At 40.2% G+C, this 16247-nt stretch overlaps 2 protein-coding genes across 3 annotated transcripts in view; one reads left to right on the top strand and one right to left on the bottom strand.

Moving 5' to 3' along the window:
• Window positions 1–4994, top strand: part of OSBPL1A (oxysterol binding protein like 1A) — a 247180-nt gene extending 242186 nt beyond the window's left edge. Inside the window, exon 30 of the transcript XR_009534543.1 lies at window positions 4928–4994. The gene's annotated coding sequence lies outside the window, so the exon portion shown is untranslated. The remainder of the gene's footprint in view (window positions 1–4927) is intronic.
• The window catches only part of TTC39C (tetratricopeptide repeat domain 39C), a 106508-nt gene continuing 94618 nt past the window's right edge, over window positions 4358–16247 (bottom strand). For both annotated transcript variants that reach the window (XM_060119267.1, XM_060119268.1), the window contains 6 exons: window positions 16039–16148; window positions 14905–15028; window positions 8484–8581; window positions 7243–7347; window positions 5676–5714; window positions 4358–5124 (listed from right to left, as the gene is read on the bottom strand). In XM_060119267.1, coding sequence (XP_059975250.1) covers window positions 5035–5124; window positions 5676–5714; window positions 7243–7347; window positions 8484–8581; window positions 14905–15028; window positions 16039–16148 — 566 coding nt within the window. In that variant the 3' untranslated portion in view covers window positions 4358–5034. The remainder of the gene's footprint in view (window positions 5125–5675; window positions 5715–7242; window positions 7348–8483; window positions 8582–14904; window positions 15029–16038; window positions 16149–16247) is intronic.

Genomic DNA, 16247 nt, shown 5'->3' with positions numbered 1-16247 from the left:
CATTATGTGGCAGACAAGCCCCCATTTCTCATGAAGGTCACGTTTTAAAAGAAGGGCTTCCCTGGTGGCGCAGTGGTTGGGATCCGCCTGCCAATGTAGGGGACACGAGTTCAAGTTCTGGTCCGGGAAGATCCCACGTGCCGCAGAGCAGCTAAGCCCGTGCGCCACAACTACTGAGCCTGTGCTCTAGAGCCCACGAGCCACAACTACTGAGTGCACGTGCCTAGAGCCCGTGCTCTGCATCAAGAGAAGCCACCGCAATGAGAAGCCCGCTCACCGCAACGAAGAGTAGCCCCCGCTCACCGCAAGTAGAGAAAGCCCGCATGCAGCACCAAAGATCCAACTTAGCCAAAAATAAATAAATAAATTTATTTTTTTAAAAAAAAACAGTAAAGAAGAAATGCTCTCTTTTAGACTTTAAGTGTGATGTTAGAACTGCAGATGGTACGCTTTCTGGTCCTCATCACTGCCCCCGCACCACACTTTGGTAGTGTAAACAAAAGTGAAATGAGGGTTTGGTTTATAATATATTTAACTATCAAAGGCGTAATGAAACTGAGATAAGAACCCCAAATACAAACATTAGAGATCCCATGTATGGTGACTTCTGGAATGAGAGACACATACCCTTGTGTCACCTAACCAACCTTGATGGGTCATCTTGAACACCACTTAGATGTTATGTACTGTGCGGAATACCTGTTACTCAGAAGGCAAGCCTGTACTCTTTCCACATTTCTGCAATGACTGTTCTGTTCAAGTTGCTCTGAAATGCAAACTGTTACAGTGAAAACATCTAACAAAAAATTTTCAAACCACTATGTGCTGCTTTGATTTCTACAACTCCTAGTGATTTGATGTGGCTTTACAATCTTCTTGTCCTTATGTTCATCTCTTTCAGACACTAGGGATCTAACTAAATTGCAAATCTACTTTGTTCTCCATTGCTCCCTGCCCCTCCCCCCTTCAAATCCTTACTCTATAGAAGTCCAAGGATCATGCTGTGACCTCTGTGTAACTATCTCATCTTACCATTTGGTTTCCACTTGACTTTCTAGAGACCTGGCCTGAAAACACATGCTACCTGTCACCTCTGTGCCTTTGCTCATCAGGTCCAAGGCCTGAGACATCCTTCCAGCCATCACTTTAACTTGACTGCATCCTTCTCCTCCTTTAAAACTCAGCTCAGGAATCTCCTACTTTAGAAAACCAATGGGTTAGAAGCATTTTTTTCAGTGGCCCCATAATATGCATAACCTTGCCATATGTTTGACTCTTCTCCCAGATTTACTAAATACTTACCAAAAGATGATAACCTAGGGCAATGTCTCTCTAATGTAGACCACCTGCATTAGAATTAGCCAAGGAGCCCGTTAAAAATATCTTCCTAAGCCCTACCTAGAGCCTACTGAATCAGAATCTCAGAGTAGGGATAATTTGTAAAACTAAAACTTGAGAACCACTAGCCTAAGGGAGGAGAAAGTAAGTGTAATCCAGAGTTCAGCTACGTTACAAGTGTGTTGCTTCTATTGAATACCCCAGTCAACTAGGAAATAGAGCTCAGCTCCCTTGCTAGTTTTCACATGTTAGCCAATTGTGTGATTTTTGCTCACTTTAACTGAAGAGGCACATTTTTTATGGACCAACTTTCCATTCTCTTGCTCCCCCCTCCCCTGCCCTTTTCTTTCTGTATTTCCTCTTTCTAGCTTCAAGTCCCCTCCCTCTACTATGTATCTTGTTGGAAGGATCTGGGCTTAACAAGATTTTTTTCCACAAAATATACAGGAAGGGAGGGAGGGAGGGAGGGAGGGAAAGAGAGAGAAAGAAATACCAAACACTACATTATGACTGTGTGACCATATATCTTCATAGGTAAAGGAGCCATACTTGAATACTTGCCACCACAATCTGCTTAAGGAAGCAATCGACTAGGAAAGTTTACATGGCAAAGGCATATATGTATGCACACACACACATGCACGTGTGTGTGTATTTTAAAAATCATGTATGCATTGTCCTTTGAGTTGGCAGAAAGATAAAAGTGCAAATTCTCTAAATAATTGACTTATACAATACGAGACAATAAATATTCTGATTTTTGGTGACATCTGAAAATAATAACTCTTTACTCAAATACTTAGCTATCATGTGCTGAAATCAAAAAGAAACCTAGGGCCTCCCTGGTGGCGCAGTGGTTGAGAGTCCGCCTGCCGATGCAGGGGATACGGGTTCGTGCCCCGATCTGGGAGGATCCCATATGCCGCGGAGCGGCTGGGCCCGTGAGCCATGGCCGCTGGGCCTGCGCATCCGGAGCCTGTGCTCCGCAACGGGAGGGGCCACAACAGTGAGAGGCCCGCGTACCGCAAAAAAAAAAAAAAAAAAAAAGAAACCTAACCCAGTAAAAGTAAATTCTTAAACACATTAATCACAAAGATGCATATTACATGATTAGTACTAGACCATGCCTCAAAGTGCATCAAATTATAAATGTGTTCCGAGTACATAAAATATACATTAGAGATTTCTCTCATCATAGGCACAATCTAATACAAAAATATATCTGACACTTATAAATTAGAAGATCCATTTGACAGCCTCCAAAACAGGAAAAGGGGAAGAAGTGATGCCAACATAAAAAAGCACATATAGATGCAAACAGTTCTGCTTATATGATTATTTTCTTCATCAGCGAGGGGTAAAGAGCAATTTACACCAACCTAGGTTTCCAGGCAGATCACAGTAACTCACAGGTTGGATAAGTCACAGCACGAAGGCCAGAACCGTTATGAATTACTCAACTAAAAAAAATGTACTCAGATTTCAGTGACTCTAACAGTACAGTGTACTCACAGCGTGGTTTTGTTATTTTAGAGTCTTCAGAACCACTGTCTACCCCTTCTCCATGCTTTATCACCAGGTTCCCAGATAAACCACAGGGGCTATCCTGCATCAAACCTAGAAGAGACAGTTTATAAATGCACCTGTCCTATAAACATACTATTAACAAAGACTTACTGGATGGTGTTCTAATGGTGTGTGTTCAGTTAAGTGAACTGAACACAAACTTATTTGAAATCCTGAAATCTCTCTGGAGAAATAAAAGTTTTTAAAGCAGTTAATATAGGAATTTTTTTTTAATTCTAAAGTATGGGGCCTTATGTAAACTCTCAATACTGAAAAATAGTTCAAACAACATTTGAACTGAAAATTCAATTAAGTATGAACTCTGGAGCAAAAACTTCATGATTCTAAATGTTCCACAATCATAACTGAGAAGTTTGCCACATATACTATAGCCAAAAAGACAACAAAATGGCAAGAGCCTTATTTTAAAGATTCATAACATTCTTTCCTTCAGCCTTGATGAAACCAGGTATCTAACATTTTTAGACATAAATGTTTCCTTTCAGAAGGCATCTATTGATACCTGACTTCTGGATCTTCCCGTTCATGAAAGTAGGATAGAAATATTTTCTCTCTGGCTAGCATCTAAAATCCCTGCAGCAGTCAGGCTAGAAAAAAAGTCAATTGTTAATAAGCATTTTGGAAGTGAGAAAACATGAAGATAGATTAGCCAAAATCAGTGAGGAACAATCATTTCTTTTGAAGAAATTATTATTCCCTCAAAACCAGATGAAGTAGATTAAAGCTGCCAACATTCGAGCTGCTCCTTCCATGTCTGTTTTGAAGAGAAATATTTTAAAGTACTGACGTCGCATGAGATCATACTTCAGCTAAAAGGATATGTAAATAAATGACACCCCAAGATGATATTCTTTATTGCAACATAAATTTTAAGAAATATCTAACCTTAAGATTTGAGCCAGGTTAGTCACACAATTATGACAGAAATTCTTAAGTGACTGAGGTATTTAGAGTCTTCAAAACCACAGGTGCGCAGTACTGAACAAAGAGGTAAATTAGGTGACAATAAAAATTAGCAACGAAGGATTAAAAAATAACTTTGAACTCTATTTACAATATCAATAACCTGAGCTAAGGGGAAAATGATTAAATCCTGGCAATAGATAGTCCAGTGAATCCTTCATCAGCAAATATTCTGAGGCAAAAGAATCTATGTTCATTCAAGAATAACCTTTTCAAGTAATATGTTGCAAGATTTCCAAAAATTGGTAATTAGACAATTTATCATAAAGAAAAGGAAACACCAAAAATGTAGGTATTATTTATCCAGACTATAGACTAGGTCTTCTAATAAATTAGCAAAATAGCTATACTTTCGGTTGTAAAACTATCTTCTGTTTGCTTTCACTTGATTGGCTGTCAAAGGAATAAAAGTGTCTGACCTTTGAAACATTTTTGTAGACAATCTGGAGAGAAGGATGACAACTTCAGCTGAAGAGTATTTGTTTTTTAATAAGAAAACATGGGATCCTGGTTATTAACATATATATATATTTTTACAATGAAAGAATATTCGGTCTGTGGTTAGGAGACTTGCATTCTATTCATTACTCCATAATAACAGGAATAATTAATTGCGATAAGTCAATTAGCCTTTTTTGTGCCTGAGTTTCATTGTCTGGACAATGGAGACATCTGTGCTATGTCATTCTCAGAAATAGTTTGAGGATAAAGTAAAACAACTAGCACTTTTTTTTTTCAAAACACAATATAAGTGCTATGTCGTGATACTGTTAATAATTTTACAGGTACCTCTTAGTGTTACCCAGTCAGATGTGTGCTTCAAGTAGGCATTCCTACAAGATTGCAGGTTGAATATTTAGTTGAATTTTATTTAAAAAATAATAAATCACAAAACTAAAATGTTTGAACAAGGTCACTTAACCCTCTCCCCAGGTGCTTAGTTATTATTACTATTATCATCGTCATTATTACTTTTTAGCTATGTGTTTAAAAGAGGAGATCTTTAATACATCAACCTAACTGAGAAAATGTGTCCCAGGCCCAGATGGTTTTCAGAAGAAAAGCTGATCTTCATAAGAGCTGTGTCCTCTACTTTTAAAGTGCAGAACCTGTGTGGGGAGGGACGGAGCGGGAACTTCGGGTCTGTCACTGAGGAACCAACTCCCTCATCGAAGCCAGAGCAGCGTGGATGCGGACGTGCAATCTGTTCTCAAAGTCGTAGCCAGAGAAATCCTCCTGCAAGACAAGAGAAAGAGAGTATTAGCTAAGCTGTCTGTAATACTACAGTATTAATCACACCAAGCTTTGTACTGCCCAAAGTAAAATTCCTTACACTCCTAACAAAGGTTTCGCATTCACTTGATTTTTCTTATTCCCCAAACCTCAAACTTTGTGTCCGTTTTTAAAATGTCAACTGAGCATTGTTAATGCTGTCTTTGGAAAATTTCCCTCATGTTATTCCTGGGACAGTAGTCTTAAGCTGGGCTCACTGGAAGTTGCTGTTAGAACTTCTTAACTCAAGAACACAGTTATGAAATCAACAGTTATTTTCCCACTCAAATGAGAAGAGTTTTTATAAAGCAGGATGAGCAATTTCATAGGAGCTTCATGTGTAATTTCACTTAAAAATCAACTGCTCACTGATTCAGGTATCAGTTTCCCCTCCAGAAATACCAACCAGGACAATCATTTCACAAAATTTCTTGAATTCAGACTCCAGAGTACATGACAGAGGATAAGAAGGGTCGCTGGAAAGAGAGAGACTGAGCATGTTTAGGCATTTTTACCTTTGCCTGAAGAAGGAGACTTCTGCCTCTTCCCACAGTCTATGAATGTAAGAAAAGCACATTATCTCTTAACATCTATATTTATATACACTCAAGCAGAAAACGTTATAATAGGAAAATATATTAATTCAAAAAATTCACAGTGACATAGAGGGGAGTCAAGTGCTCATCCAAGCATACTGACTCCATGTTTCTTTAATATAATGCTGTTTACATGTTTACATTAAGGCATTACTTGATAAATAATTTTTCATAATCTTCATTATTATTTTATAAAGGGTTGTCATACTTTAGAAGAGCATAATAGTTTAAGATCTTACTAAAAAACCCAAAATTGATGATAATTTAAGTTTATTTGAAGTAAGTTTTTTTGAAGGCATTACTGATTGAGAATATCAACTTCATTTTTCAAGAGACAGACCAGTCTTCTTGTAGTTTATGTATATATTTTAAGGCTGCATTAAGAGTAAAAATTTCCGGGCCTCCCTGGTGGCGCAGTGGTTGAGAGTCCGCCTGCCGATGCAGGGGACACGGGTTCGTGCCCTGATCACGGAGGATCCCACATGCCGCGGAGCGGCTGGGCCCGCGAGCCATGGCCGCGGAGCCTGTGTGTCCGGAGCCTGTGCTCCGCAACGGGAGAGGCCACAGCAGTGAGAGGCCCGCGTACAGCAAAAAAAAAAAAAAAAAAAAAAAGAGTAAAAATTTCCTTGAAGAATATGGTGTTAGAAGTTTCTACCAAAATTCATAAAAATTGCATCTTCTATTTTGGTAAAATTAGAATTTCAAATGAAAAGAGTTACCAATTAAAAGCCTATCTTTGGCAAGATAAGCTACATATTTAAGGATTAGGCTAGAATATTTCTGTTGATTTAGCTCAACTTTTAAAAAGTCCATATATTTGAAGGCTGACTTGAATTTACTGAAAATCAGAATTTTATACAGTCAATAGTATGTAATTGAGCTTCTAAAAGAAGGTACCAAGCAAATCCAGCATTATTAAAATTCACTTTTTAAAAAACTGCCCCACTGTGCTTAAATATGCATCTTAATGATGACCGTCAAACTTACAAGGTATTCTAAAAATTTTTAAATAATCCTACACACCATCCTCATTTATTCTCACTACAATCATTATTAAATTGGCAAGGGAGGTATTTTTTATCCTGTTTTACAGATTAGGAAGAAGGTATGTGGTTAAATAACTTAACCACATCATACACTAAATAAAAACAAATGGCGGAGCTAGAATCACAATGCCATTCTGTACTCTGAATAAACCACATTACATCATACCATACCACTCTAGAAAAGGCAATGATTTTGCCCCAAATGAATTTTTGTCCCCAAAGTTACATTTATCATTCTAATTCCAGGGAAGAGATTACCTCCTTAAACACAGTGAGATAGGATTAATAGCTTCTTGGATTCATCCTATGTGAAATCAAGGAAAACAAAACAAAAAAACACTATGTTCAATCAACTTACTTTAAATGAAGGATGTTTTGTGCCTGTTCACTTGCACAGTTTTGCTGATGAACATAATTTAAGAAAATAGATAAGATCTTACCTCTGGTTTGTCTAACAGAAGACAGCCAAGTTCATAGCAAGCATATGGCTGAACATATAAGTTATTCTGACGACACAACTCATCTTTAACAGCTCGCTGAAAGAACTGAAAGTAATACGAATATTTTTGGAATTAATTCATTTCTCTACTTAGGCTCATTTTCCTACTCAAGTCTCATCACATCTTTAGAAGGATGTGTATTCTGTATCAGATTTTCTCCTTTTCTGCATCTTTGTTCCTTCCCATTTACTCTCATCCATATCTTATAAGTCCTTTACATACCTGTCTGGTGAACTTGCGCCAGTATATGTTACCCATCAGTCAGCCCAATTTGTGCTACTTATTTTCCTAGTTGACACACCAGCCTCTACTGATTTTATTGCAGAGAACATCTTTATCTGCATCTCCAAATCTGAACATTCCATTTTAATATTTAAGACAGAAAGTAAACAAGCCAAGAACCATCTCTTGACAGGTGTCTTGACTGTATCTTACTGATACTTAAGCATATGATCTAAAATAAGCTATTTAGAGCTGTGTAATAACTATTATACCCCACACTGAAAATTAATTTAAAATTATAATACAAGTGTATCAACACCCTAGGATTTAAAAGCCAAAGTCTCTTACTATAGTACATGAACTCTCTCAAAGAATAATCAAAATAACACCTGGATGTATGTAAAAAAAAAAAACAACAACAACCAAACAAAAAACTCAGAAAAATCCCTCCAACTACATTTGAAGATAATGAATGGTTCTTTTTCATATAATATATTCACAGAATATCTTAAGGTAACAACTTTCTAGACCTCACCTCAGTAATGCATCAATAATCTGCAGTTACAGAGGGAGGAAAAGTGGACACAGGCTGACATGCCTGATCATGTTTGTATTTACCTAGCTAGGAGGCTTCACTCTGCTCCTTCAAAACTGTCTGCCTCCTCATTTCTTCCTCCTCCAATTGAGGCTGTCATCTTTGATAAACAGCTAGTGCCAGAAAAGAAACCCATAGGTGAAGACGTATTCTAAGGCTCTGAAGTCACATTAAAAACTAGTATGAACCATCATCAACTTCTGGCATCTGAGAAGATGACCTTAATCAAATAAAGTGGATGAAACTCACACTGCAGTGGGAGACTGGCTTTATGTAATGCTTTCTCCTTTTTCTTATTCACAAGCATATATGTAGGTTTTCACAGTTTAGTTTCCCTAGCCATGACACCACATGAACAGTTTACCTGGACAGCATCTTCTGAGTTCCCTAGACATTTGTGTATGGCACCAAGAAACAAATACTTTAATCCAACGACAGATGAATCATCCACTTCATGGCAAGCTTAAAGAGAAGTGAAAACAGCAGGAAGGAAATATGTTCACTTAATTCCTTAAATATCATCAAGAGTTAAGCATTTCATTGTTTAGCAACGTATTCAAGTTCAAACTGAGGTTTCCCTTCCTCATCCATTAGTGAGTACCCTTAGTCAAAGAAAGACAAAGAGGGCTTCCGTGGTGGCGCAGTGGTTGAGAGTCCGCCTGCCGATGCAGAGGACACGGGTTCGTGCCCCGATCCCGGAAGATCCCACATGCCGCGGAGCGGCTGGGCCCGCGAGCCATGGCCGCGGAGCCTGTGTGTCCGGAGCCTGTGCTCCGCAACGGGAGAGGCCACAGCAGTGAGAGGCCCGCGTACAGCAAAAAAAAAAAAAAAAAAAAAAGAAAGACAAAGATATCAAACTTTATGAGGCCAAGAAGACTCAAAATTGCATCATATTATTACTGGGTCAAAGAAGCCAATCTGAAAAGGCTGCATACTGTACGACTCCAACTACATGACATTCTGGAAAAGGCAAAACTGTGGTGAGTTGCCAGAGGTCTGGAAGGTAGAGCACAGGGGATTTTCAGGCCAGTGAAACTATTCTGTATCATACTATCTATAAGAGTGGATACATGTCATGATACATTTGTCAAATCCCATAGAATGTACGAAACAAAGCATACACTCTAATGTAAATTACGGACTTCGGGTGATAATGCTGTGCCAGTGTTGGTTCATCAGTTGTAACAAATGCACCTCAACACGGGGGATGTTAATGGTTGGAGCGGCTGTGTGGATACACATGGCCAGGGGGGGTTTGAGGTGTGTAGGAACTCTCTGTCCTTTCTGTCCAATTTTGCTTGAATCTAAAACTGCTCTAAAAAATAAAGTCTATTGGTATCTTTCAATTGCATCATATTAATTCAAAAAACCATGCAATGAGCACCTTCATGTGTTTGTAGGAGGTACTGCACGAGTCTCTGAGAGGGGATCAGACTTGATCCCTGCACTTCGAGAAGCTTGCCATCTACTGCGGAGGATGGGCACACATGTTGGGAGGATAACATGGAAGTTTTCCAAGGAAATGAAAAGAGTGGAAATTGGAAACATAGTGGAGCTAATACAGGAGGAAAAATAGTAATTACTTCTATGAACCAATAAAGATACTGAGATTTGAAAAGATTTTACAGAAACATACACATACATACAATATATATACACACATGTATATCACACACAAATGTACGTACATGCATATATGTATGTACATATGTGTGATATATGTGTATGTATGTGTATATGTAGGTATATATACATAGAGAGAGAGAGAGAGCTCAAGGTTCCAGAAAAAGTTTTGGAAGTAACTGGAAGAGCTGGGTAGAGTGGCAAAGAGGTAAATGTGAAGAAGAGTCTAAACCTATAGAAGCAGGAAGGTGCCTCAAAAACCTAGGCTGAAAATACCTCCACAGAAAAAGTACTCAAAACATCTTAAGGCAGCGGCAGTGTTAAGGAAAGGGGAATGTACTTCATTCATCCCCTCATTCATTCATTAACTCTACTCATTCATTCAGTATTTACTGAGCAACTACTATATGACAGCAGTGACCAAAGAGAAAAAAATTCCTGCCATTAGGAAACTAACATTTTGTGGAAGAGAGAGATAACACAAAAGACAGATAGGTAAAATAAGTGTATTAAGGAAGTGTACACACTAAGGTAAAAAATAAAGCCAGGAGGGCTTCCCTGGTGGCGCAGTGGTTGAGAGTCCGCCTGCCGATGCAGGGGACATGGGTTCATGCCCCGTTCTGGGAAGATCCCACATGCCGCGGAGCGGCTGGGCCCGTGAGCCATGGCCGCTGAGCCTGCGCGTCCGGAGCCTGTGCTCCGCAACAGGAGAGGCCACAACAGTGAGAGGCCCGCGTACCGCAAAAAAAAAATTAATTAATTAATTAATTAAGCCAGGAAAGGGGATAGCGGTATGCGTGTGTGCTGGAAAGGTACAGGTTAAGGCCCATTGAAAAAGCCACAGGTGGGTAAAGACCTGAAGAAAATGAGTGAAGGAGCCATCTGGATGTTTGTGGGAAGAGCTTTTGAAGGCAGAGAACAGCAAGTGCAAAGGCACTAAGGGCTGCACGTGCCTGGCGCGTTCAAGATCAGTAAGGAGGAGTGCGGCTGGAGCCTGGTGAGCGGGGGGAAGCGTGGTGAGAGGCAGCGGCAGTGGGGACGTGTGTACAGACTGTAGGCCACTCAACGGATCCAGACTTTTACTTTGAATAAGATGAGGCCACAGAAGGTCTCAGAAGTGAACCACCACCACATGACTTAGGTTTTAATGGGAACACTCTGACTGCTGTGCTGAGAATACACGGTAACATCCTTAAAACGCAGAGGAAGAATGCAGTGGAGAGGGGCAGGTGGGTGAGGAAGGGAATGAATGAAATTACAAGACAAGGATATAAGAATCCAGCTAGATCTGCTGATGCAGGGAGTCAGACAGGGACTGTGATAAGCTGAGTGCACAAAGCTGTGTGGGCCTGACGGGAAGAGTGTAATCAATGCAGATGACCTCTATCACCCACGATCAGGTGTTTTTTTTTTCTCCTGGAACTTAACTATTTCTCTACAAAGATCTTCACCTGTTTTCTATATGACTGAGTCGATTTGGATCACTACTGCTTAACACTGGAGAATGAGATAATCTAATTAACAGCTCTCTTAACTGGACTTTTAGCAAAAATATTAGAGAATTATCTCATGTTCACTCCAGAGCCTGCCTCCCTCCCCAGGGCCACATCGTTGTTGTTTATTTTGACAGCTGGAAAGGAGCTCAGAGAATATTTAGTCACATTAAGTGATGATCGTTCTTGTGCCTGCCAATTACCATTTTATATTTGCATGTCTGTTTTAATTATCTCTAAACACATGATCCTGCAGGTGTGCATTAAAAAGAATACCTAAGGGGCTTCCCTGGTGGTGCAGTGGTTAAGAATCCACCTGCCAATGCAGAGGACACGGGCTCGAGCCCTGGTCTGGGAAGATCCCACATGCTGCAGAGCAACTAAGCCCATGTGCCACAACTACTGAGCCCGCATGCCACAACTACTGAAGGCCACACACCTAGAGCCCATGCACCGCAACGAAGAGTAGCCCCCGCTGGCCGCAACTAGAGAAAGCCCGCAAGCAGCAATGAAGACCCAACGCAGCCAAAAACTAAAAAATGAATAAATAAAATAAATAAATAAATTTATTTTTTAAAAAAAGAATACCTAAAATTCCTTACTGGTCTTTTGAGTTAGACATTGGTAGATATTCCAGAGTTGCATCAACAACCAGGGATGGGTTTAAAATTATGAATCTTTTTAAACAGAGCAGAACTTGAACATCCGAGAAAATTCTGTTTCCTTTCAAGTAATTCCCTTAGGAGGGTTACACACTTACCCTAATTACAGGGCCTTTGCGCACAACTTCTTTTGGAGTTGCATTACTTTGCTCTGGAATATCAACACTGACAAACTTTTTGACCTTTGAGAGGAAACCTTTTTTTTTTTTTTTAAATAAGCAACAGGCATCTGCAGGGAATTCTGATGATAAAAGTATGTGATTCAAGGGAAAACGCTATATTTGATCAAAAACAAGTGTGACTACAAAGAAATCTGACAAATTTTATACAGCCACTATTTTTGAATAAGTCCGAAATATTAATACTAAATCACTTTTGGAAAAGAGCAGCATATATGTGAATAAGACTACATTTCCAAAGGTAACTGCTTTCTATAAAACCATCTTTTTGGATGAACAGTCAGTGGCATTTCATATCCACAGGTTCTGCATTCACGGATGCAACGAACTGTGGATCAAAAATATTCTGGGAAAAAAAAAATTCCAGGGCTTCCCTGGTGGCGCAGTGGTTGAGAGTCCGCCTGCCAATGCAGGGGACACGGGTTCGTGCCCCAGTCTGGGAAGATCCCACATGCCGCGGAGCGGCTGGGCCCGTGAGCCATGGCTGCTGGGCCTGCGCATCCGGAGCCTGTGCTCCACAACGGGAGAGGCCACAACAGTGAGAGGCCTGCATATCATTAAAAAAAAAAAAATTCCAGAAAGCAACTAATTACATACTATTTACATTGTATTTCCAACTACATATATAGCATTTACATCATATCAGGTATTACAAGTAATCTGGAGATGATTTAAGTAAACATGGAGAAGTGCATGTAGGTTATATGCAAATACTACACCATTTTATATAAGGGACTTGCACATTCGCAGATTTTGGTATGTGCAGGGGGTCCTGGAACCAATCCCCCACAGATACACAGGGATAACTGTATGTGTGTGTGTTTTTAAAAATTTATTTATTTATTTATTTATTTATTTTTGGCCGTGTTGGGTCTTCGTTGCTGCACGTGGGCTTTCTCCAGTTACAGCAAGAGGGGACTAATCTTCGTTGCGGTGCGTGGGCTTCTCATTGCGGTGGCTTCTCTTGTTGCGGAGCATGGGTTCTAGGCACACAGGCTTCAGTAGTTGTGGCTCGCGGGCTCTAGAGCACAGGCTCAGTAGTTGTGGCACATGGGCTTAGTTGCTCCGCAGCATGTGGTATCTTCCCGGACCAGGGATCAAACCTGTGTCCCCTGCATTGGCAGGTGGATTCTTAACCACTGCACCACCAGGAAGTCCCTGTGTTTTGTTTTAACACAGCACTCTCACCATGTAATCATTTTTCCAGCTGCATGATTTAAATATCTTCATGCTCCCAGGAAGATGAAGCTGTGTGTAGAGAGCTGAAAGCTTTGCTAGTCAATGTGCCATCCTCAGACCAGCAGCAAAGACACTTGCTCCTACGGGAGCTGGGCAAGTCACCTAACTGTTCTGAGTCTCGCCTTCCTCATTATAAAATGGGCAAAACAATGCTGTCCGCCTTTTCTACTTCCCTGGGTTCCAGTGAAGAGCAAAGGAAATAATCTGCCAGACTATAAAATATCATTCAAATGTCTGCCATTATACCTTTAGAAGAAATGTTACAATATTTCTTTTTGCTTTTTAATTATTTTTATTTTATTTATTTTTGGCTGCATTGGGTCTTCGTTGCTGCACGCGGGCTTTCTCTAGCTGCGGCGAGCGGGGCTACTCTGTTGCAGTGCACGGGCTTCTCGCTGCAGTGGCTTCTCTTGTTGCAGAGCACGGGCTCTAGGGACACAAGCTTCAGTAGCTGTGGCACACGGGCTCAGTAGTTGTGGCTCTCGGGCTCTAGAGCGCAGGCTCAGTAGTTGTGGTGCACGGGCTTAGCTGCTCCACGGCATGTGGGATCTTCCTGGACCAGGGCTCGAACCCGTGTCCCCTGCATTGGCAGGCAGATTCTTAACCACTGTGCCAACAGGGAAGCCCACAGTATTTCTTTAATAACCAGTAAAGCTTTATTTTACTAAAAGATTTATTCTCTCCATGAACTTCTCCTACAACTATAATAAAAATGACTTTATGAAGGTTTCATTACCATAATTATAGTCTTATGATTTTTTAAACATATGAATCAAAAAGGTAAGTTCCCAATTATACTCCTTGGTGTCTACTCAAGAGAAATCAGCATGTAATTCCACACAAAAGGTCAGTACACTTATGTTGCAGACTTATGTTTATAGCAGCTTTACACACGATCACTAAACACCCAGAAACAAACCAAATGTCCCGTAGGAGAAGGAATAAACAAATCCTGGGACAGGTATAGCCATACGATGGAATCCCACTCATCAAGTGAGAGGAACAAACTACTGACACAGATACAACGTGGGTGTCACAGAGACTAGGCTGTACAAATGAAGCCACGTACTAAAAAGTACACACTGTCTGATTCCACTTGTACGAAGTTAAAACATCATCTGTGGAGAGAAAAATCAGAACAGGGGTTGCCATGGGTGGGGCCTGACTGAGAAGGGGTATAAGGGAAATCTCAGGGGTGGAAGAAATGTTCTGTGTCTTGATCATGGTGTGGATGCCACAGTGTATATATTTGTCAAAACTCACTGAACTGCATGTACACTTAATATCTGTGCATTTTAATGGATGTCCATATGAAAAAAGAGGTTTCATTGTGGGGGGCAGGTAGAAACGTATGCTTCCAGCCACCTGCATGGCTTTAGGATTAACAACCCTGACGATCAGTGTGCATCGCCACACACCGCAGACAAGTCCCTTCCAGTGCCTCCTACTCCCATCACCTAAGTGACGGAACTTTTTCAACCATCACACCATTTGTCCAAGAATGACAGATTTGTACTCTCTGAATCAGAGGAGATTAGTGACACACTGAAGGAGCAAGCTGCTGTGCACAGTTTTGTTTTGTTTTTTACCTTGACTCATCCTCTGTAGGTTGGGGAGGGAGCAGTTGGGGAGGGCTTTCCACAAGTACAACACTTCAATGGACGCCAGCACGCACAGTGCTTTGGTTGGGGTTTGTTTCCGAAATCTCTCTGCCTGCAAGCAGTTGGAATGATTAGGCAACATTAGAAAAAAACCAAATTCAGATAAAAAAAATATTTCAGAGACATTAAAAACTACATGGTCCATATTTGATGTGAACGATCCCCTCCCGCAAAGTTAAAAATGAAAATTTCTCTCTAGATTTTGCTGATTTTTAATATATTGGTAGATATGCCTTTCTCTTATTCAATTCAATCTACTATCAAGATCCAGGATATATTTTGAAAACTTTAAACTGAAATGAATCTAGTTTCATTCTAAGTCAAAGAAATTTATAAAAGCTGGGTGACAAATAATAACTTGATGGGTTTATATGGAGGATGTAATACTAGATGCCTTTTAGTTACGGTTTTATTGACGTTTTAGTTTTCTAATTAGTCCCAGTCCTCTCAGGGGCATTCCACGTTACAATCTAGTTTATACTCACACTACATCATTCAATGTTCATTCAATAAAAACTTACAACGAAAAACATGGAAAATTCAGGATATAAGTTGTCAGGTAACCCATGGTAATTCAGCTAAACTGTATTCTTAAAAGTACAGAAGTAAATTAGGGGCTTTGTCCCTACAGTCCTGGGCCCCTCTGCTGGTATATTTGATGCACACTTTTGTTTCTTATTAGGGCAGAATGTGATGCTTTCACTATATGAGAACTAACAGTCTGCATCTCTTGCCCAGCTTCTGCTGATTTGCATTCTTCTGAGACTACCTAGCTCTTCAGACAGATGTTCTTCTTCTCCGGAGGCTCATGAGCTCCATAGGATCTGTAATGTCTCTATTCATTCAAAGAAACAACTGCTTTAACTATTTGCAACCAAACAGTACTTTGCATTCAGAGCAGAAGAATGACATGGGAGTAAATTCTCTCCACAGTCGTGAACTGCATTTTGCATGGCATTAGGTTGCCAGCTTTGCATATGATTTCTTAAAACCTGTCCAAGGTGGCAATGGTTGCAAATATCCATCATAAATGACACACCAGATCAACAGGTTCCAACATACCTTTTTCACTGAGAACTGTTCAATCTGATTGTTTTTCCTTTTGAAGAGTTTCTGAACTTCTTTAAAGACAATCTGTGCCCCGTCCACATCACCAGTGGCTCCCTGACAAACTGTGAGAAACCATCGTTGTAATCTTTAAGTATTAGGGGGAAAATGCCACTAAGGGATATCTAGGTTGATGAAACTTGGAAAACGTTACCAAAGGAAAA

The sequence above is a fragment of the Mesoplodon densirostris genome, chromosome 15, assembly GCF_025265405.1.
Source record: "Mesoplodon densirostris isolate mMesDen1 chromosome 15, mMesDen1 primary haplotype, whole genome shotgun sequence".
NCBI lineage: Eukaryota > Metazoa > Chordata > Mammalia > Artiodactyla > Ziphiidae > Mesoplodon > Mesoplodon densirostris.
The sequence above is the reverse complement of the archived record's forward strand: the minus strand, read 5'-3'. Positions and strand labels throughout refer to the sequence as shown.